The sequence below is a fragment of the Lontra canadensis genome, unplaced genomic scaffold (genome assembly GCF_010015895.1).
Source record: "Lontra canadensis isolate GAN:19392208 unplaced genomic scaffold, GSC_riverotter_1.0 scaffold1, whole genome shotgun sequence".
In the NCBI taxonomy this organism is placed as follows: Eukaryota; Metazoa; Chordata; class Mammalia; order Carnivora; family Mustelidae; genus Lontra; species Lontra canadensis.
In genome coordinates, this window is record NW_022630995.1 from 27494129 (window position 1) to 27516564 (window position 22436).

The 22436-nt window shown below is 40.8% G+C and overlaps 1 protein-coding gene across 4 annotated transcripts in view; it reads left to right on the forward strand.

Moving 5' to 3' along the window:
• Positions 1 to 22436, forward strand: part of TEC (tec protein tyrosine kinase) — an 89610-nt gene that overhangs the window by 48468 nt on the left and 18706 nt on the right. For 3 of the 4 annotated variants that reach the window (XM_032852192.1, XM_032852202.1, XM_032852209.1), the window contains exons 3-9: positions 5581 to 5685; positions 7358 to 7439; positions 8298 to 8426; positions 10619 to 10659; positions 11848 to 12023; positions 15688 to 15753; positions 20859 to 20913. In XM_032852192.1, the coding sequence (XP_032708083.1) occupies positions 5581 to 5685; positions 7358 to 7439; positions 8298 to 8426; positions 10619 to 10659; positions 11848 to 12023; positions 15688 to 15753; positions 20859 to 20913 (654 nt within the window). The remainder of the gene's footprint in view (positions 1 to 5580; positions 5686 to 7357; positions 7440 to 8297; positions 8427 to 10618; positions 10660 to 11847; positions 12024 to 15687; positions 15754 to 20858; positions 20914 to 22436) is intronic. The other variant, XM_032852218.1, reaches the window with a different exon arrangement.

Sequence of the window (22436 nt, forward strand, 5' to 3'; positions counted from 1 at the left end):
ACTGGCTCAGCACAGTGTTGAATGAATGTGTGCTAAGTGCCAGATAGATTTTTCAGCATGGATGATTCAAACAGGAGTAAGGTGATGTCTTGGCTTAATTGTGATTTTCAATTTGGTGGGCACGGTGAAGGCTATAGTTATGGAGGGCATGTATTGCATGGAGCACTGGGTGTGGTGCATAAACAATAATTCTGTTACACTGAAAAGAAATTAAAAAAAAAAAGAAAGAGAAAGAAAAGGGAAACTTCACATGAAACATGTAATGACCTTGGATATTTCTCCTTGGGCCACAATAGTAACAGTAATGTATAGCATACTTCTGTAATCGTGAAGTGATTTTCTTTCTTTTTTTTTTTTTTTTAAGATTTCATTCATTTATTTGACAGAGATCACAATAGGCAGAGAGGCAGACGGAGAGGGGGAAGCAGGCTCCCTGCTGAGCAGAGAGCCCGATGCGGGGCTCGATCCCAGGACCCTGGGATCATGACCTGATTTGAAGGCAGAGGCTTTAACCCACTGAGCCACCCAGGCGCCCCATGAAGTAATTTTCTTATTGAAGAAACAATAAACAGTCTGAATGGAGAAAACACTGTATGTTCTATGTCTGTCCCTTCTCTGCATTAACTCTCATTCACCAGCAATGTGAAGACCAGGTGTTAAGGGGGCGGGCACATGGCTCTTCCCATAACTCTTAGGGTTCCCTATGGCAAGTCTCTTCCTTGACCTTGCCTAACCTCCTAGGCTTCCCTGAGGTGTGGCTACAATAAGGTTCTACTATATATACACACAACATATGTGTTGAGAAAAGCAGAGTTCTCTTTATTATAAAGAAAATGATCAGCACCGCTGAATACGAGCTTCATATTGTCAGTTCCCTCCAGACATTTCCAGTGGGTTGTCCAATAGTCAACTCAAAAAGCATTTCCCAACACTGTCTCAAACCTGGTTCTTCTGTGTTCCTTGTGGTGACTCATGGCATTGGTGTCTACTGGTCACTCAGACTCAAAATCCTGAGGTTTCCTAACTCCTTCCTCTCTCTGAATCCCCACATCTAATGCCAGAGTTACATGGACTCTCTCTTCTAATGTTCTGGTGTCCCCGCTTTCCTCACCTCATTTACTGCCATTGACTGGGTTCATGACCTCGTCAGCCCGCACCTGAAGACTGCAGCAGCTCCTGGCTAGCCTCTCCGTCCCTATCCATTCGTCACCCTGCCATTAACAATTACCATTTCAAAAGCAAACCCCAGTACAGCACTCTTCCTTCCAAACTGCCAAGTCTGGCCTATAGGCATCTTCCTAACTTGGTCCCGAATAACCTTTTTGGTGTCATTTCCTACACTTCCCCCTGAACTGTTCTGAACCACGATGGATATTTTTTTTTTTTTCTGTTCCCTAAATGAGTGCTTTATTGCTTCTGCTGCCTGGAATTTTTTTTTTTCTACTTTCTCTACAGGAAAACTCCTACTTATCCTTTAGAAACCAAATCAAAGCAGTACTTCCTTCCTGAAACTTCCTCAACTCCTCCTGGTCCAGTCTGCCTGCTCCATAACACACCATGAATTCACAAGAGTTTGTCATTATCTGATTCTGAATCCTGCCCCTCTTCTCCTTCCACTGAGTATATTATTGTGAACTCCTCTTAGGGAGACCCTCAACCCCCTTGCATAACTTTGACGTTGCGGCACACAGCGCTGTACTTGGTGTCTGATCAGTGTTTGCTGGTGGGGTAGATAAAATCATGCATAGCAGCTTGTAATTGAACCTTTGTCTGCAAACCCCAATATTGGTACATTATATGAATAGATTGTATGTCCCAGAACATGAATTTAGGGGGCTAAGTCAATCTAGTATGTAGGCCATCCTAAATTTTCTGATATAGATTGACCTGTTTTTATTTTTTTAAGATTTTGTTTACTTATTTGACAGAGAAAGACACGGCAAGAGAGGGAACACAAACAAGGGAAGTAGGAGAGGGAGAAGCAGGTTTCCTGCTGAGCAGGGAGCCTGATGCAGGGCTTGATCCCAGGATCCCATGACCCGAGCTAAAGGCAGATGCTTAATGACTGAGCCATCCAGGTGCCCCTAGATTGACTTGAATTTAACAGCTGCATTTAATAGCAGGGGCAGGTGGTGAGTGGAGATGGGTATCTTGGAAACAGACCAGCCTACTGCTCAAGGACTAAGAGAGCTGGCAGGTGGTAAATGACCCCTGAGAACAACGTTGGGAAAACTCCACGTCAACAGTGATTTTCTCCAGGGTTGGGAGATTAAGGGTCATTTGATTTTCCTTGTGCTGTTAGTATCTACTACGGTTTTGACAGTGAACATGTGTGACTTGTTAATAAGAGGATAGTGCTCTGTCAATTTCTCCCACGCACTAGCTGGCACAGACCCCAGGAGCAGGGCAGGGACCCTGTCTGACCAGACCTCTTAATGCTGTGCAGTAGGTTCTTTCCTGGTTGGCCCTGCTCACCTTTCCATCTTGCCTCACGCACCCTGTTTCAACCACACTGGTCTTTTTTTTTTTTCCTACTTATTTATTTAATGTAGCCAACACTTACAGATATCATATTATAGGCCACACACTATTCTAAGCATTTGGCAAATACTAACTCATGTAGTTCTCATAGCTGTTATTATTCCCGTTTAAATATGAGGCAACCTCGGTCATCCTGGATTATGTTTTTCTTCATCTGTGCTGCTGACTCCCTCCCTGCCGTGTGCCGTTTGGCTCTTCCCAGTCACATACTGGAATTTCTTTTCCAGAATTGGCATTTAAGCTTCGGCTCCTCCGTGTCCATGCCATCTTTTTCTTTATATACAGTGCTTACAACACTGTATCATAAGTACTGTCCGTCTTGGGCAAGTCAATTAATTTTAGTTTCTTCCCTCTTGTACCCTTCTGGTCATGTTGCCCTCACTGAGCTTGAGAGGATTGAATGGGCCAGTAGTTGTGAGCTAAATGCTCAGGAAGTGAGCGTCCCTGATCTTGACCGTGTGTTTCTTGACACAGCCGCTGACACAGGACAGGTGTTGTCTGTGGGACACTGAAGGTGAGGGAGAGTAGGAAAACCCAGGATGACCCAGAGTCAAGGCCATTCGGGGAGAAGAGAGTGGTGGCACTTTCAAATGCTTCATCAAGGTGTGAGTAGATGACAATTGAGGAAAGACTGTTGGGTGGGGGTCACTGGTGACGTTTTTGAGACCGGCTTAGCAGGCGGTGGTGAGGAGGAAGTAGACAGCAAGTAGTTAAGGAGGAGGAGTAGGTGGGAAGGAATGGAAGGCTGAGGATGTAAGCATCTTCTCTTCCAGGAAGGGAAGAGGAAAGTGAGGGCAATAGTAGGGCCAGAAGAAGGGTTCTTGGTCTGGATGGGAGAGGCCCGAATGTGTCTACAGGTAGAAGGAAGTTTCTCAGAAAAGCACGGGTGGGGAGAATGTTGTTCTGTCTACTCTGGCTGAAGCTCAGTCCATGCTCAGAATACCCGTTGCCCCCCACTTGGGGACTTAGCTCCATTAAAGCTATTACTTGTTTGCCGCTGGGGTATCCCAGGGTCCACTAGGCTTTGGGGTCAGTTGGGGTCCTTGTTGAATATTTAACCTGTCTGAGCTTCAGTTTCCTTAACTTCTCCAAGAGACAGGATGAAAGAGAAGAAAAAAAGAAAATCTTAGAATGCTTTTGATCTCCAGAGGGAAGAAGTTGAAGGGTGTGCTCGTGGGATGGCTGCTCTCTTCCTAAAGCAGTGAGGGAGCTCGCCTGCTGGGACGAAGGGAACGGGAAGGGTTTGTAGCTCTGTTAAGACTGACGTTCTCCATGGAAGCCACCAGGTTCTCTCCACGAGTCATAGACAAAGGAGATGAGGAAAGCATAGGGGAAGCATAGGGAAGAAAATTAGGATTATCGTTGACTTTCTGCAACCAGGTATGCAGGAATAGGGAAGGTGTGGATAGCACTGGGCACCGACAAAATTGTCAAAGGATATATGGGATTTGTGTAGGGGCTGGGGGAGAGAGGAAAGAGAGAGAAAGAGGATACTATGGTGAAATGACCTCCAGGATAGTCCAAGTCAGCTGTCAGATGGGAGCTAGTGACCTGGGAGAGTGGGCAGGTCTGAAGGTCTTATGGTGACAGTAAAAATGCAGAGCAGGTTCCTGGGAGCAGGATAGAGGCCCCAAAGTTTGTGACCAGAAGACAGTTTTAGACTATTCAATGAGGGAATTTTGAATGACTGATGGCAGGGGTTGGCTGGGTCACCCCAAACATTATAGTGTTCTTCATTTCTCTACCTTTCCTTCTAGTCTTTGTCATATGAATATCTACTGTCTTCTTCCCAAAGGTAACTTTCATCTTTACACAGTTTTTCATGGGGAATATATCAGTTAGCATTATTCAGTAAACATTTTTTATTTCTACATTGTGTTTGCGATTTTTTTTTTTTAAGATTTTTATTTATTTGACAGACAGATCACAAGCAGGCAGAGAGGCAGGCAGAGAGAGAGAGAGGAGGAGGCAGGCTCCCTGCTGAGCAGAGAGCCCGACATGAGGCTCGATTCCAGGACCCCGGGACCATGACCTAAGCCGAAGGCAGAGGCTTTAAGCACTGAGCCACCCAGGCGCCCTTTGCGATGGTTTTTAATGGATGTATTCTATCAACTTACGTTTGCACGTGCTACTTTGTATTCTTGTGGATTTTTCCCTTGGATGAATTCTCAGGTGTGAGATTACTATGCTTAAGGGTGGAGGGAGGTCTTGATATGTCCTTAGTTAATTGCCGCTGGCAGACCTGCAATGAGCAGAGAGGGCAATCGAGAAGTCAAATAGAATATCCAACAATAGAATCTGAATGGGGAGTTTTATATGAATATCTCAAGTCCGCCTCACATCCTCCTGAGTAGAAAAAGTAACTGGCTAGAGTTTGTATCTGTGATCAAGTACCTGGAGGTTGGTTGGTTTTGTTTTTTTTTAAGATTAATTATTATTTTTATTTATTTATTTGAGAAGAAGAGAGAGAGTGCGGGGGTGGGGGGAAGGAGAGGGAAAGAATCTCAAGCAGATTCCATGCTAAGCATGGAGCCCCATGTGGGGCTTGATCTCACAATCCTGAGATCATGACCTGAGCTGACACTGAAAGTCAGATGTGTAACAGACTGAGCCACTCATGGGACCCTCAAGTACCTGGAGTTTTGCGTGGTTTGGTCTTTGATGCTATTTCGTCAGCATCATTTTGGGAATGAGTGCTGTCATCAAGATGTTGAAGAAATTGAAAAGATACATGCCTGAAAGGGGATGGGGACAATAAAAGGGAGTCCATTTCTGAGCTCTAGAGTGTTTTAGGGGCAAGGACAGGAAAATTTAGAAATAAACAGAAATAGTTATTTTCACATAATACTATTATTTTATTACAATTCTCACAATGTTAGTATTTTGAACAGTTTTGACAATAAATGGAGACATGATTTAGGAAATTATTAAGAAAAGTGTAGTATTTTGAATCAGTGATTTCATTAACAAATATTTCTTTTAACTACATTTTTTCTTGTTATGATTGTAATGGTTCTCCGTCTGTTTTTCTTTGAACAGAAAAAATACAGAAAGGGATTTATTGATGTTGCAAAAATCAAGTGTGTGGAAATAGTGAAGAATGATGAGGGTGTTATCCCCTGCCAAAATAAATATCCATTTCAGGTAAGCTGGCATGATTTTTTGCCACAGAATAATTCTGGGGTTTTAGTCATGCTTACTATTTGACATTACAGTTTCCTGCCATTGCTTTCATGGTCGATAAAAAAAAAAATTTTTTTTTCGCTTTAGTGAGGTGCAATTGACACACAGGAATTGTGTATATTTAAGGGGTACAGCGTGATGTTTTGGTATATGTATACATTGTGAAATGATCACAGTTGAGCTGATTAACAGATCCATCACTTCATGTAATTACCATTTTTTTTTTTTTTAAGATTTTATTTATTTATTTGATAGACAGAGATCACAAGTAATCAGAGAGGCAGGCAGGGGGCGGGGGGGAAGCAGGTTCCCCACTGAGCAGAGAGCCCAATGTGTGGCTCTATCCCAGGACCCTGAGACCATGACCTGAGCCGAAGGCAGAGGCTTTAAACTGAGCCACCCAGGCGCCCCGACCGCTTTCTTTCTTTTTCCTCTTCTCTTCTCTTTTCTTTCCCCCCCTCTCTTCCTTCCTCCCTTTGAGCACTTAAGACCTACCCTCTTAGCAAATTTCAGGTATACAGTACAGTACTGTTAATGGTAGTCACCAGGCTCTACAGTAGATTTCCAGAACTCATTCATGTTGCTTCACTGAAACTTTATCCTTTCTGACCAACATCCCCCCATTTACCCCTCTTCCCTGTCCCTGGCAACCACCACTCTCTCTACCCTCTGCTTCTATGAATTTGACTATTTTAGATTCCACAGGGAGTGAGATCATGCAGTATTTGCCTTTCTGTGTCAGAAGGGAGGTTTCTAGCCTTTTCTTTTTAGCCATTCAGGGTGTTTCTGCCTTGTGCCTGTGACCAAAGGTGAAAGGACAGACCACAGAATTCTTGGGTTAGTTTCCCAGGCAGAGTTTTATTACTAATATTAAGAATACTAAGAGTACTAAGAGTAAGACTTAAGTTGCTCACCAGGAGTTACCTCTAAAAGAGGCATTATGGTTCACAGTTTGGGCTCAGGATCCTGGTTTTCTGGATCATCAGCCAGATGAGATGGGCAGGTTATCTAGTACAACGTTAGGGGGCGTCATACGCAGTGTGTTCTGTATGAATGGTGCCTTCTGGTGTTACACAGGAGTGGAAGGTCTGGGGATAAGCCTTAGTCGTCTCCTCTGTAACATGTAAATATGATGCCTTAGTAGTAGGATTAACTGAGTTAAATATCGGTAAAGCACAGATAGATATAGAGTTGGGATAGTGTTTAATAATGTTAGCCACTGCCGTTATTTACAGTGGCGAAAGGAAGGTACAGTGGTAACATGGACAGGGTAGTCCATTCATGTAACATATGATTCAGAAAAATGCTAGATTAGAATAATTCTTGCTACACCAAATTTACTTAAGGATCTTCAATTAGTTAGATTGCAAGAAATAATGATTAGTGAAGCATCTTGGTCTCTCTATATTTTTTCTTCTATTAAAACTCAGTCCTTTGCAAAATGTGTATCCTATTTAATGTAGACATGAAGAAATACATATGCTTTTGTAGGTTCTTTGGATCCAAAGTAATTGACTTTTATGCGATCATTTCAGAATCATTTATTGATGCCTCTGGTACCAAGGGCTCTGTGCTAGTCAGAAATGCTGTGTCTAAGTATTTCTCATCTATTCTGTCTTTTGTTTTATTTTAGGTTGTTCATGATGCTAACACACTTTACATTTTTGCACCTAGTGCACAAAGCAGGGACCGGTGGGTGAAGAAATTAAAAGAAGGTAAAACTCATAATGAAATATTAACTGTACATAATTTTAGGATGTAACATTGTTATCACTGGAAGAGAAATTCGGCCACTGTATCTTGCATTTGGAATCTTTTAATCTACAATAAGTGTTTTTCTGAGGACAGTCAGCTACTGGGATACATGATGAAGACAACTTTCTTTTTTATAACCTGATTCCTTCTAGATTCCTTTTTTTTAAGATTCTGGGAAATTTTTTTTTTTTAAGATTTTATTTATTTATTTGACAGGCAGAGATCACAAGCACGCAGAGAGGCAGGCCGAGAGAGAGAGAGAGAGAGAGGGAAGCAGGCTCCCCACTGAGCAGAGAGCCCCATGCGGGGCTCGATCCCAGGACCCTGAGATCATGACCCGAGCCGAAGGCAGAGGCTTTAACCCACTGAGCCACCCAGGCGCCCCTAATGACTAATATATTTAACGATGAGAAAGCAGTGGGCTTTTTTGATAACAGGATTTTATTTTCTAAGACATGGTCTGTGTAGTCAATGTTTGGTGTAGATTGACGACTTGTGCATAAAGTGTTTCCATGAGTGATTTGTACTGCTGGGTCCTCATCCCTTCTCCTACAGAACAGAATGCGGTGAGCTGACTTGTGTGCTTATCCATCATGGTACAGCAGAGGTCACTTCTGCTAACAAGGGCGTTTCATCAAAATAAGAAGGTGAAAGAGAACCATATAGATTTTCTGAATGCTGGGCTGTATGAGGTTATGAAAGTGTTTTCATAATAAACGTAGCATCTGAGAAATAAAGAATGATCGACAGTGTTACCTACAAAACGTTCTGTCATCCATTTTATCTCACTAGTCACTTAATATGTCTCTGAATTACAGAAATAAAGAACAACAATAATATCATGATTAAATATCATCCTAAATTTTGGGCAGACGGAAGTTATCAATGTTGCCGACAAACTGAAAAATTAGCACCTGGATGTGAAAAATATAACCTTTTTGAGAGTAGTAAGTATTTATTTTATTTTATAATGATATTATGTGCAGGATATATGTACTATTGGTATAGTGTGAAAGTGACTTGATTTTGATTTTGATGTTGGTTAACTGTGACCTTTACACCTTCTCATACTGTGTGAATGTAGGGTGGGTGTATTTTGTATGAATAATTATGTTTATTTAGCAGTGGGGCCATCTCATGGAATCAAAAGGTCTATTTTCAAGAGCTTTTATCACAGTATGGAAGCCTGCTCAAAATGACTCTATTAAAAGCATGAGCTTGGGGCGCCTGGGTGGCTCAGTGGGTTAAAGCCTCTGCCTTCGGCTCAGGTCATGATCTCAGGGTCCTGGGATCGAGCCCCGCATCGGGCTCTCTGCTCAGCAGGAAGTCTGCTTCCTCCTCTCTCTCTCTGTCTGCCTCTCTGTCTACTTGTGATTTCTGTCTGTCAAATAAATAAATAAAATCTAAAAAAAAAAAAAAAATAAAAAAAAAAATAAAAGCATGAGCTTAATGTGGCACCATCAACAGCTTGTTTCCTTTCAGCTTTACCAAGGTAGAGTTGGCAATTAAAATTGTAAGATATTTTCAAGTGTGCAGTGTGATGATTTGGTATACGTATGCATTGTGAAAGGATTCTTCCCATGGAGTTAAGACATCCATAACCTCACATGTTAACCTTCCGGTGTGTATATGTGAGAATATTTCAGTTCTACTCTCAGTACATTTCAGTTGTACATTACCGTGCTATCAACTACCGTCACCATGTTAGACATTAGACCCTCAGACCATATTCATCTTATACGTAAATATCTGTGCCCTCTACCAACAACTCTATCTCCCTCCTCCCAACCCCCATCTCCTGACAACCACTTTTTTTTTTACTCTGTTACTATGAGTTTGAATTTTCTTTTTATTTTAAATTCCACATGTAACTGATCCCCTGTGGTATTTGTCTTTTTTTTTCTGTCTGGCTTATTTTCACTTAGTACAACGCCCTCCAGATTCATTCGTGTTGTTGCGCGTGGCAGGATTTCCTTCTTTTTAAGGGCGGGATAATATTCCATTTTATTTATATATACTATAAATATTATACAGTACACTATATATACACACTGTGTGTCTTTATCCATTTATCTGTTGATGGACATTTAGGTTGTTTTCATACCTTGGCTACTATGAATAATACTTCTATGAATGCAGAAGTGCAGATAATGTCTTCAAAGTACTGCTTTCCTGCCCTTTGTGTATATACACGGAAGTGGGATTGCTGAGTCATATGGTAGTTCTATTTCTAATTTCTTTTTTATTTTTTTAAAAGATTTTATGTATATATTTGACAGAGAGAGATCACAAGTAGGCAGAGAGGCAGGCAGAGAAAGAGAGGGGGAAGCAGGCTCCCCCCTGAGCAGGGCCCGATGTAGGGCTCGATCCGAGGACCCTGGGATCATGACCTGAGCCAGAGGCAGAGGCTTAACCCACTGAGCCACCCAGGTGTCCCTCTATTTCTAATTCCTAGAGGAACCTCTATACTGTGTTCCATAGTGGTTGCATTCCTAGCAACACTGTACGAGGCTTCCCTTTTCTCCACACCCTCCTAGCATTTGTTACCTCTTGTGTTTTCGATAATAGTAATTTTGACAGGTATGACGTGATATCTCATTGTGGTTTTGATGTGCATTTCCCTAATGAGGTGTGATACTGAGCCCCTCTTAATGAACCTGTTGGTCATCTGAATGTCTTCTTTGGAAACATGTCTGTTCAGGTCCTTTGCAACATTTTTAATGGAGTGTTTTGAGTTTTTTGGCTGTTGAGTTCTATGAGTTCCTTATATATTTTGGATATTAACCCCTTATCAGGTATGTGATTTGCAAGTATTTTCTCCTCTTCTGTGGGTTGCCTTTTCATTTTGTTGATGGTTTCGTTTGCCCACAGGAAGCTTTTTAGTTTGTCCTAGTCTCACTTGTTTACCAAGAACAAGATAGGGCCCCAATCCCTCTGGCATTTATAGTCTGTTCTGGAAGACAGAAAACAAACCAGCTTCGAAAGCACTTTAAATTGTTCCCCACAACAGTGTTACAAGCAACATGCACCAGAGTGAGAATCCAAATTTCTCGTCCATGCATTCGTTTTCACTTCTCGTTAAAGCTCTCAGTCATTGGTAGATGGCATTTTGACCTATTTTTGTTGTTGTCATTTTCAGGTATAAAAAAAGCACTACCTCCAGCACCAGAAACAAAGAAGGTAGGCGGTCTTTACCTTTTGGAAACATTTACAGTTTCTTTTTAAAAATTTAATTAAAATTTTTTTGTGTGTGTGTTCCAAAATTCATTGTTTATGCACCCCATCCACTGCTCCATGTAATATGTGCCCTCCATAACACCCACCACCAGGTTCACCCCCGCGCCTCCAAAACCCTCAGTTTGTTTCTCAGAGTCCAGAGTCCACAGTCTCTCATGGTTTGTCTCCCTCTTGGCTTTCCCCCAACTCACTTCTCCTAAGTTTATATTTATTCCCATGATTCTGCCCCACTTTTCATATCAGAGGAAGGTATGCTGAGTATTTTTTTTTTGGTATCAAATAATATTAATTTAATTATATCACATTATCACGGGGGCCCTCTCCTCATCTGGCATTTTGCTTATATTTTGGCCTCAAGAATTGTAGAAAAGGTGTGGAACTTTAAAGGAACATTAAAGGAATATTTCAGTCTTAAGACCACAGTATCATGATGAAAAAGTGACTTAATGATTTAATGATAAATCATTATTGACTTAATGATATATCAATGACTCAGTGATTTAATGATATGCCTTTGAAGAGTGGGGTATGGTTGGAAACACATGTATTTGGGACCCACATCATACCTGATCCAATGTGAATCTGGTATGAGTGACTTTGGGTGGATTACTTAAACCATTGTTTCTTGTAAAATGGGAATTATATACTCTATTTCATGGGCTCAGTATTAAGAATAAATGAGAAAAAGTGTGTTAGGTACTAAGTGCATGCCTTTCACATGGAAAGCACAAAGAAATGCACATTGCTTTGATGGACAGGAGACTTGACAGAAGACTCACTCCCTAGTGTGTATTTTCCCCTTGTAGGCCATTAGAATGGTGGGTCCACCTTTAGTCTTCTGGTTTCTACTCACATATTGTCTGTAGCTGTCCCTGGAAGGGTAGCCCTGACAAGGAGCAAAGGCTTTCTGATGTTTAAGGAGGGTTTTGCTCATGTCCTATATTCCGAAACCCATGAGACGTCCAGTAGCATCAATGTCATCAAAGTCACGGGAGGGTTCCCCAGATTTTCCTAGGTAGACTTGAGGTTTCTGCTTTATTCTCTGTTGCTGTGTGAGTCATTTAGTGTTTCACTTCACATCTAGTTTCAAACAGAATGACTACATTTTCATGTGTTGTCTCCTTTTCTCAGCGAAGGCCTCCCCCACCAATTCCACCTGAAGAAGAAGACAATAGTGAAGAAATCGTTGTAGCCATGTATGATTTCCAAGCAACAGAGGCACATGATCTCAGATTAGAGAGAGGCCAAGAATATATTATATTAGAAAAGAATGATGTTCATTGGTGGAAAGCAAGAGATAAATACGGGTAAGTGTTCTCTCTGTGTGGGTGGGAATTAAGTGCCAGGTGAGACAAGGACCGTCTGTAATGATCCTGTAATGAGACTAGCTCAGTCAACAGTAAGTCAAGTACACATCATTACTTTGCAGTAACAATGTGTTCTTTGTAATGACTCAATAAATGTAAACGGATCAACTACTTCTTTCCAGAAATTAGAATGCATTACATTGGTCTCTTTCTCATTCATTGTATGTTTAATTAGATTATTTTGATCTTGGGAGAAAGACATTTTAGGTTTTTTTCCCATGAGGTAAGTAATCTTACATTTTTCTAAGAGAGAAAGAGAGAAAATGTGTGTGTGTTTGCATGTGCACACATACATGCATGAGTATGTATGTATGAAATATGTGTATAAAATACATATATGCATATAAATGCAAGAATTTTTAAAATGGGGCACCTGGGTGGCTCAGTTTCTTAAGCATCTGACCCTTGGTTTTGGCTCAAGTCATGATCTCAGGCTTGTGGGATCAAGCCCCATGTCAGGATCTGCACTCAGTATGCAATCTGAGATTCTTTGCCCTCCCTTTCCCTCTGTTCTCCCCGCCACCCCCCACTTAAGTGCACATGCTTTTTCTCAAATAAATAAATAAAATCTAAAAAAAAAAAAGAAATAAATTTTAAAATGAGCGTGATTTATACAAGATAATTTTGGATTTAAAGGAAGAGTTCTTTCAATTTTATTATTCGATAAGTGATGAGTAAATATGGATAAATGTAGGGGATGAGTATCTTTTAGTCTTCATTAAAGAAACTATATCCTGTGTTTACCTCTGAAATATGATCCTGTTTATATTCTGAGTTCCTGTGGATAAAAAGAGGAGGACTTTTTGTCCTGGGCAGAACATACTCTCCCTCCAAATCTGCTTTCTCACCTCCTTGCCCCATCTCCCAATTCCAGTTCTCTATTCCTCACTTCACTTCTGGACTGATTTACCAATCCTCCAATTGTTGTTGTTGTTGTTGTTTTAGAGTGTTTAAAAGTTAATTCAAATCATTCTGTCATTTTATCCCCGAGTCTAACTACTAAAGATGTTTTTAAACAATGGCTATGTCATTATCATACTTAATAATAATTTTAAAAAATACCATCTGTAGACTTTCCGCTAACATTTTCAGGACTGGAGGAAGACTACAAATGAAAGCCCACATATCATTTGTCTAAGTATTTTGAAACCCTAAGTCAAGCTGACAAACTGGTGAATAAAATAACATTTATCCTCCAGCTTAACAAACGTACCTTCAAAATGACAAGGAAGCAAGGTTTGAGTTAGAATCCCATGCCAGAATATGACAGTGCATAGAGGGCTGGCTTTCTGTGGTCCTCTCCTTCCCTATTCCCTTCTACCCCAGCTCCATCCCACATGACCCATGTGGATTTCCCAGCCATACATCCAAGCTCTGTCCATATTGTTTGCAGAAGCCAGTCCACAACTTGGTCACCCGTTGGACTTGGGCTAGAAGGAGTTACCCGTAACCAGCATAATTTACTTTTCAGAATATAAGGTGGAAAGGTCTGTGTTGGCTTCAGCAAGGGACAGAGAATTTTGGGGTCCTAGTTACCCAGATGATGGTCTAGAAGAGGGCTGAGGGAACTTAGACTTTAGCATGCTTTTGAAAATGTAAGGTCATGGCCAGGGCCCCTCTGGTCAAGGTCTAAGGATGGTATTGATTACATAATTCCATTCCCCCCTGATTAGCTCTATGATGTATTTATGCAGTTTAATTAAGACTAAAATCAGGTCCACATACTGCATTTTGGCTTGGCCATAGGTCTCTTGTTCTACAATTGTCCCCATCCTCCTCCTCCCCCTTCTTTTTTTTTTTTTTATTTTTGATTTATTGATGAAACCAAGTCATTTACCCTATGAAATGAGCCATAATCTAGATCGAGCTAATTGCTTTCCCATGGTATCATTTAATATGTCTCCATGCCCTGTATTTCCTATAAATTGTAGTCTAGAGGCCTGATCACGTTAGAAGCTGATATCTGGTTGACTCACTCCTAATGACGTTAAGATCACTCAGTGGTCCAGGTGACGATCAAGTCCTTCATAAGGGTTCCACCTAATGATTTTGGCACTCATTAGTGATTACTGCTTAGCTCCATGATTTCATTAGGGATTGTAAAATGGTGATTGTCTAACTCTGTCATTCTGTCTGCATTTATTAATCCTCTAGGGAAGAACTGCCCTATCAACCAGTTCATTTAGTTTGTGCATCAAAGGCAAGAGAAATGTTTGATTTTTTTCCTTTTACTGATTTTCAGCATGATGGGTTGATAACTGAGCTTCCTCTAGTGATAACAATGGTAACCAATAATTGTTTGAAGAGTTACTATGGATGTATATTGCAACCATTGTGGTCCTTATTCTTTTTGATTGAATTGACCCATTGTAGGTCAGTGGTACCTGGTTTGGGTTGGAACTTCTTTAATCTTTCTTAGCTTTCTTGCTTTCTGGGTAAAATAAGACAGCTCAGGTTCATGTGGTATTTTTCCTGGCCAATCCTTCCATGCGCCATTTTTCCAAGGAGTGCTGGCTCCTTTTAGTGAGATAGTGTTTGGACAGTAATCGGAGTGCTAGGATTCTAGAGCTACACATATGTCTGTGTGTGCGGGTATGTGTGTGTGTATTATGTGTTCCTACTAATAGTTCAAATTCAAATTTAAGATTATAAGGGTTTTACTCAATTTTTAAAATTTTGTGCATGTTACGTCTTTTATCTTACACTGAAAATCTTGACTCCTACCAAGATTCTACCTATTAAGATTGCTTCCTTTTTAATTTTTTAAAAAATTTTAAGTTTTATTGAAGTATGATTGACAAATAAAAATTACATATATTTAAGGTATACACCATGATGTTTTGATGTATGTATGTGTTCTGAACTGATTTCCAAATCAGATGAAGAGAGCCCTCATTTGACATAGTTTCATTGTTTGTGAGCGTTTGAGATTTTCTCTAGCCATTTTCAAGTATGATGGCTTCTTCAGCTGTAATGAGTGTGTCATTCCGGGTAAAACTGAAGTTTCCTTGGCCTCACATAGGCCTTCTCATTCAGTTCTCTTGGGGGAATGACCCAAGAATTCACCTTTTTAACAAGTTTCCTAGATGATGCTGATGTAGAAGTGAGGGGCTACTTTCTATGAAACAGTGTTTTACAAGGACTATTGGAGAATTGGCAAGATGGGTACTTCTATCTGACACTTGAACTTTTTTGAAATAGTGATTTCTTTCAAACATCCCAAGAAATTATGAACTTAAGAGAAGCATCATGGAATATTAGGAAGGTCTCAGAACCTAGTCACAAGTTCAGATTTTAAGTTCTAGCCCTGTTACTGGCTAGTTTTGGGACCTGGAGAAAGTCCCTTAATCTTTTTGTAAGCCTTGGTTTCCCCACCAGGAAGTAGGAACACAACATTGTACCTACCTACCTCAGAATTTTAGGGAAGGTCAAATGAGGAAGTACTTTGTAAAGCATCAAATGCTATAGATATATTGAATTATTGGGGGTTGACTAGTTTTTCTTAAAACTTTAGGCAATACAATGCTTTAATCTTTTCATAAAGGCAGTACTTTTTCTTAGTAAAATAATTTCAGTTTAACTAAAGTATTTTCCTTCTTTCCAGGAGTGAAGGATATATCCCAAGTAATTATGTAACAGGAAAGAAATCAAACAACTTAGACCAATATGAGTAAGTAAATGGTTATTTTATCAATGTGGAGAACCAGAAAATGTTTTCATTTTCCTAATTATGTAAGTCATGGATATCTTTCATTAACTCAGTTGTCTAGAGTGGTAAAAATGTTGTGAGAATTAGTTTCTACAGTACGCGTTATCTGAAGGTACTATGTGTGAATGGAGTTACACGGGCAAATACAATTGAACTGATTTTAAACAAATCACAGCTCAGCTGACTTTGAAATACATATTATTGTTCATTGACTCAAGAAATCAGAATATAATTTCTAAGAGTGGCCTTTAAAAAGCCATGTTTGTGGGGCTCCTAGATGGCTCAGTTGGTTAAGCATTCGCCTTTGGCTCATGTCATGGTCCCAGGGTCCTGGGATCGAGTCCCACATCAGGCTCACTGCTCAATGGGGAGCCTGTTTCCCCCTCTTCTGCTGCCACTCTCCTTGCTTGTGCTCTTGCTCTCTGTCTCTCTGTCAAATAAATAAATAAAATCTTTTTAAAAATACAAAAATAATAATAAAATTTTTTTAAAAAATGATGTTTGTGGGGTACCTGGCTGAATCAGTCAGTAGAATATTAGTGACCCTTGGTCTTGGCCTTGTAAATTTGAGCCCTGCATTGGGTGTAGAGATTACTTCAGAGCAAAATCTTTTTAAAAAAGTTTATTTTTTATTATTTTTATTATTTGCTATAATAGCAATATATGATTGCTGTTTTAAAATTGTTTGAAAATATGAAAAATGTTAATAACAACAATTACTCATAAATCAACTAGAGTTGACTTCTTAACATTAGCATTTCATTTCAACTTTTTTACTATTTTAAGGCATAGAGTCATGCTGTGTATGTGTTGTATCCTCTTTATTCTACTTCACAGTATATTATGTGACTTTTCCTCATGCCATTAGCTATTCTTCAAAAACATTTTCATAACTGCCTTATAGTTCATTCAGTCATAAATTCATCAAATACTTCCCGAGACCTTAGGCTGTTTGAGGCAATGTGCTAGGCCTTAGTGGGCACAAGCAGGCACATGGCACACAGATGTGCAATAATTTATAAAGGCATTTCCTTATTTGTACAGCACTGTGGTGTTTAGCACCTTTGCTATATAATAATGACTGGGATAACCTCTTTTTTTATATCTCTAAAAATTTATGGACTGGGCTAACGACTAGTTATGACTCCTAATGCCTGCTGTCAGATTGCTTTCTAGAGAAGGCAATGGGCATACTATTTTTATGCCCATTAGCAGAGCCTGGCCAGGTTTTTATGAGAGGCTCGTATATACCAAAGAGACTTTTGTGATCATTCTGGGGTGGTCAATCTGATACTTCATTCACTTATTTAAAAATACCACTGCTGCCATCAAGAAAAAACTGTCTCCTCTGTCCGTATCACTTTCTATAATATGACTATGCCTTAAAATGTAGAAAACAAAGATTAATAGCACTCAGTGTTGTGTTGTTTCGGAAACAGGTAAGGGTATAAAAGTATGCAAAATAAATAGTGTTTTTGCTCTTAAATAAATTTTAGGAAAATATAGCAAAATCCTTGGAATTAGGGAAGGTGCTAAACAGCAAAAACTTGGACCCAATTTTATAGTGATCTGAAACCCAACTGATGATTTGGGGAGGGCTGTGCTTGGAAGCCAGATAATCCTTATCTAACTGTGAGAACTCCCCTGCCTCATGGGATTACAAATAAGGATTTTATGAAGGCTATGATTCATTGCCATAAGTTTTTTGGATTTATCTTAGTTTGGAAATTTCCTCTCTTGTAAGGGACTCTTCTCCTTCTCTGTGTGGCTCAGTGAATTTGCTGTGTATGGTCTCTGGTGTGGGACTCCCCCAGCCCTCTGCCCAGGGTCAGGAATTCCTCATGGCATGGGCTGTGCCTCACTCAATGAGAAGGATGAAACCTCTTCTCGGTGTAGACCATCAAAGATCCCCCTCTCCTCCCACTATCTTTCTATGCCAAGATTTGTCCTATTCTTCTGTTCTTTGCTACAGCCCATGCTGTAACACATCCCAAACGTCTTCAGGGTTAAAAAGCCTTTTGCCAGCTATTGGATCAAGAGTTTGCCTGCTGTTTGTTTGGGCCTGGGAGTTCCAGGCAACAGACTGTCCATGGCAGACTGTCCACAGGGCTGGACTCAGGGTTGCCGGGCCTCAGGCTCCCACGGCTATCAGAACCTGCTTCTGACCTCCAGACCCACATAACAGTTGGAGGTAGAGAGGGTCAGAGGAGCTGCTGCAGGAAAGAAAGTGGGATCGTGATGTTGGTCAGGACACGTTCTTGATGGAAAGATATGAAAGGGCCCTTAGTACAGGGCAAAGTCTAGGATAAGGCTTTTAAGTGGGTGGCTCAGGAGGAAAGGGTCAAAGAACCAGCCAAGATTTATAGCTGGTTGGTTTGTTTCTGTTTTTCCTCCATGTATATGGGTTGCCTTCCCTTTGTGATATACTCAACACATCCTCCCCAAGAAAGCTTTGCCAGCATCTGAACTTTCCAGAAAAGACTGAGTATCCCCAGATCTCCTTTTCTTCTCTGTTCAGACACCACTGTGAAGTCCTGTTCTTCTGGAGTGTGTTGACATGACTAGCCAATCTGAAAACCTCATTCCCATCAGGTTTTGCTATCTAAGGACAGACTGACCAGTTACTTGCAAATCCCAGGCCATTCTTTTCAGATGTAGAGTGAGTTCCTCCATCAAGTGGAGCTAACTCATCTCCCTCTCACAGAGACCTTTCTGGGACGGGTTAGGGGAGAGGTTTGGGGGCTGGCATCCGTGCCCCGAGCTCCTGCTCACCACGTGGGCTCCTTTATGTCTGCCTGTGAGTAGCCTTCTTCCAGCCAGGATGAGCTCAGCAGACGCACCCCTGTCTTTCCCTTCTCGCCTGGTAAGAATTACCACAAAAGAGACAGAGAAGCCACAACGGACCATTGGGAAATACTTACCACGAATTGATTCATCTCTTTGTCCATCACTCCTTCCTCCGTCCCTTCCTTCAACAGCCTCTTAAAGGTCTGAGTTTACATCCTAAGGAGGGAAAATTCCCTTTCAGGGAGTCTGCAAATGCTTATAAAAATGACTGCTTTGGGCAGGATTTCAAAAAGCCCATCTGCCCTTTCCTTTTCTTTCTTATTTCCTTTTTCCCTTCCCAGAAACTGTGAATATACTAGATGAGGAAAGAACTTCCTTCTCTCTCTGAATATCTTCAATTGAATTTCCTCTTGAGGCAGCATTACTGATTCCTTACATCTGAATGTGAAACTAAAACCTCCCTTGCTTATGCTGGCTGTGAAGATATGGGGTTGGGTCTTTGTTGTTTATAAAGAGAATTGGTTTTCCTTAATCTTTCAGGTCCTGCTAGTTTATAATATACCCCAAGAGCTCCAGTTGCCTTTCCTTAATTAATTTTTTATGACTCTTTTTTTTTGGCATTCTGACAAATGTTTCTTATTATCAGTGAAGAAGCTTAGTGACAGAATCCATTCTGTTCTCCTCATTTACTGTATCTTTCCACTTCATTCAGAAATGAATTGATTACAAGTGCACTTCTGTTAAACTTGGTCTCAGTTCCTAAAGTGGAGTCTGCAGCAATGAGATCTTAATGCTCATAATTCTGGTTAATCACCTCAGACTCCAAGTAAAATAACAGTCGTCGTATTGAGATTGACGTTTGGCTGTTATGAGTGCATAGAACAATCTAGACCAAAAAAAAAAAAAAAAGATCTTATTATTGTATTTTGGTCATTGTATTTTTCCCTTCCTCAGTCAGAGAAGGCCTTTATGTTTGCTTGTCTCAGGGTGTTTCCTGGGTCAAAAGTAGGTGTCAGTTCTTTTATAGAAGGCTGAACCATTGGTAGGAAATTCAAATGTCCGGAGGGACCAGTCTGGTTTCATAACATTGGAAGCCTCAGGAAATAGGACTGTGGTGGAGGGTTTTCTGTTCACTAAAGGGCATCTAAAACAAACAGACCAAAACAAACAACAAAAAGTTAAAACAGAAGGCCAAAGAAAACAGTCTGAGTTCATGTTCTTTGGCGTACTTATAATCTCATGAAAAGACTGGTCTGGGGAAGCAGGGAGATGGCAGAGTATTTCTGAGAATGAGGTGGGAGAGGGCAGTTTTCATCTTTCCTTGGGAGAGATTTCCCAAGGATTAAGAAGGGCAGTGATCTGTGGGGGCTCGGGGTTGTTGTACAGTGTGGTAGCAGGACCTGGTGGGACGGGGGTGGGGGGAAGGCGCTTCAACTTGGCTATGGGGGCATCCCTGCAGTAGAGGCTCAGGTGACCCCCGGGGGTTGTCTGGAAGACCCAGGCACCTTTGTGAAATTCAATGGCGGAGGCTCCAGAATGACTTGAGATGAAACCTACAGCCTATTGGTGGGATGGGGGCTTGGGGTAGGATTTAATTTGAATTATATACAATAATGAAAGTAGGGTGATGTTTCCCATAAGTTAGAATTTGTGGAGTAAAATTCGTTCTTGCTCTTATTACAAAATTGGAAATGATTTTTATACTAAATAATGAACAGCTTAAATAAATTATGACATATCTATACCATGATGCACAAAACTAGATTGCTTTGTAAAGATGTCTGTTATCTACCGTCATAAAAAAATTCTGGTTATGATCTAACAGGTGGAGTTTGATGCCACTTTAATTAAAAAAATATGAGGGGTGCCTGGGTGGCTCAGTGGGTTAAAGCCTCTGCCTTCGGCTCAGGTCGAGATCCCAGGGTCCTGGGATCGAGTCCCCAATCAGGCTCTTTGCTTAGCAGGGAGCCTGCTTCCTCCTCTCTCTGCCTGCCTCTCTGCCTACTTGTGATTTCTCTCTCTCTGTCAAATAAATAAATTAAAAAATATGAATGCTGGCATATGTGCGTATCATCATAAACATGTGGGTGGAAAAAGTCTGAAAGTAGAAATACCCAAATGTTACTGGTGGTTGCCTATATTATTGACATTATGAGTAATGTCTTATTCCTGTTAATTTTATTTATTATTGATGAGCAGTATTACCTTGTTAATCCTAAAAAGAATAAAAAATAATTTTAAAAAGCTGTGGCTTTAAAGGGACTTCTTTTTCTGCCCAGGTGGTATTGCAGAAATACAAACAGAAGCAAAGCAGAGCAGCTCCTCAGAAGTGAGGTAAGGGTTTGTGCTTGTTTTGTGAGTTTGGTTGCAGTGCAAATTAATTGTAACAGGTCTCCGAGGGGTGATTTCACATACTTGATTCTAAAGCCTCAAAAAATACTGTGATGCAAGTGGTTCTTTTTAATCATATAAGACTGAGGATCCGTACAGTCTTAGTTTCCTGGGGCCACCAAAACAAGCTACCACAAACTGAGTGGCTTAAGCAGGAGAGATGTATGGTCACATGGTTCTAGAGTTAGGTGGGAGTCTGAAGTCAGGATGCCAGCACGGTTGGCTCCTTCGGAGGGCTGCGAGGGGGGATCTATCCGAGGCGTCCTGACTTGTTTTCTCTCCACGCACCACTGTCTCTGTGTCCAGATTTCCTTTTCTTGTAAGGATTCCATCATTAGATTAGGGCCCAGCCTACTGATCTCATTTCAACTGGATTCCCTCTGGAACTCTCCAAGTAAGGTCACATTCTGAAGTACTGGGATTTGGGACTCCAACGTATCTTTTTTGAGGGGGAAACAAACCCCCTACCTATCTAGCTACCTACCTAGCTGTAGGTAACAGCTAATGCATGGATAACACTTTCTTTACTTTCCTTTCTCACCAATTTATTATTTGCCACCTTGTTTTTAGTCCTTAAATGTGTTTTTCCCGGGACACCTGGGTGGCTCAGTGGGTTAAGCCTCTGCCTTTGGCTCAGGTCATGATCCCGGGGTCCTGGGATCGAGCCCCACATGGGGCTCTCTGCTCAGCAGGGAGCCTGCTTCCCCCTCTCTCTCTCTGCTTGCCTCTCTGCCTACTTGTGATCTCTGTCTGTCAAATTAAAAAAAAAAAACTAAAAAAAATGTGTTTTTCCCTTTCGTTTGAAGTTACATACTAAAAATAATTTACATCAATATTACATGGTATCTTTCATAAATGGAAGTTTTAATAACTATTTAGTTGCCTTTAGAGATAAAAATGTCAAATAATAATAAATAATAAGTGTACTTAAATTCTTACACTTAAGAAAAATAAATGAAAGGATAAGATATAGTACAGAAGCTGCTTCAATGGTCTGAGGAAGGAGACCTGAATCTAGTTGCAGCTTTTCTAGTCTCTTTTGCCCATCTGCAAGATTAGGGGGTTGGATTAGATAATGACCCATACAATTCTCTGCGTTTATGATCTAGTTATCCTACTTAGTAATAGTTCTCCATTTTTTAAAAGATTTTATTTATTTATTTGACAGACAGAGATCACAAGTAGACAGAGAGGCAGGCAGAGAGAGAGGAGGAAGCAGGTTCCCCGCTGAGCAGAGAGCCCGAAGCGGGGCTCAATCCCAGAACCCTGGGATCATGACCCGAGTCAAAGGCAGAGGCTTAACCCACTGAGCCACCCAGGCGCCCCAGTTCTCCATTTTTAAAACCCATGCTTTCTCATTTTATCTCCTGTTCATTACCACCAGTCAAGGTTATGTTGGACACTGATTTCTGTAGTTTATGTTGAGAGCAAAAGCACGTCACTGCTTGACTCAAATGCTGTGTTAC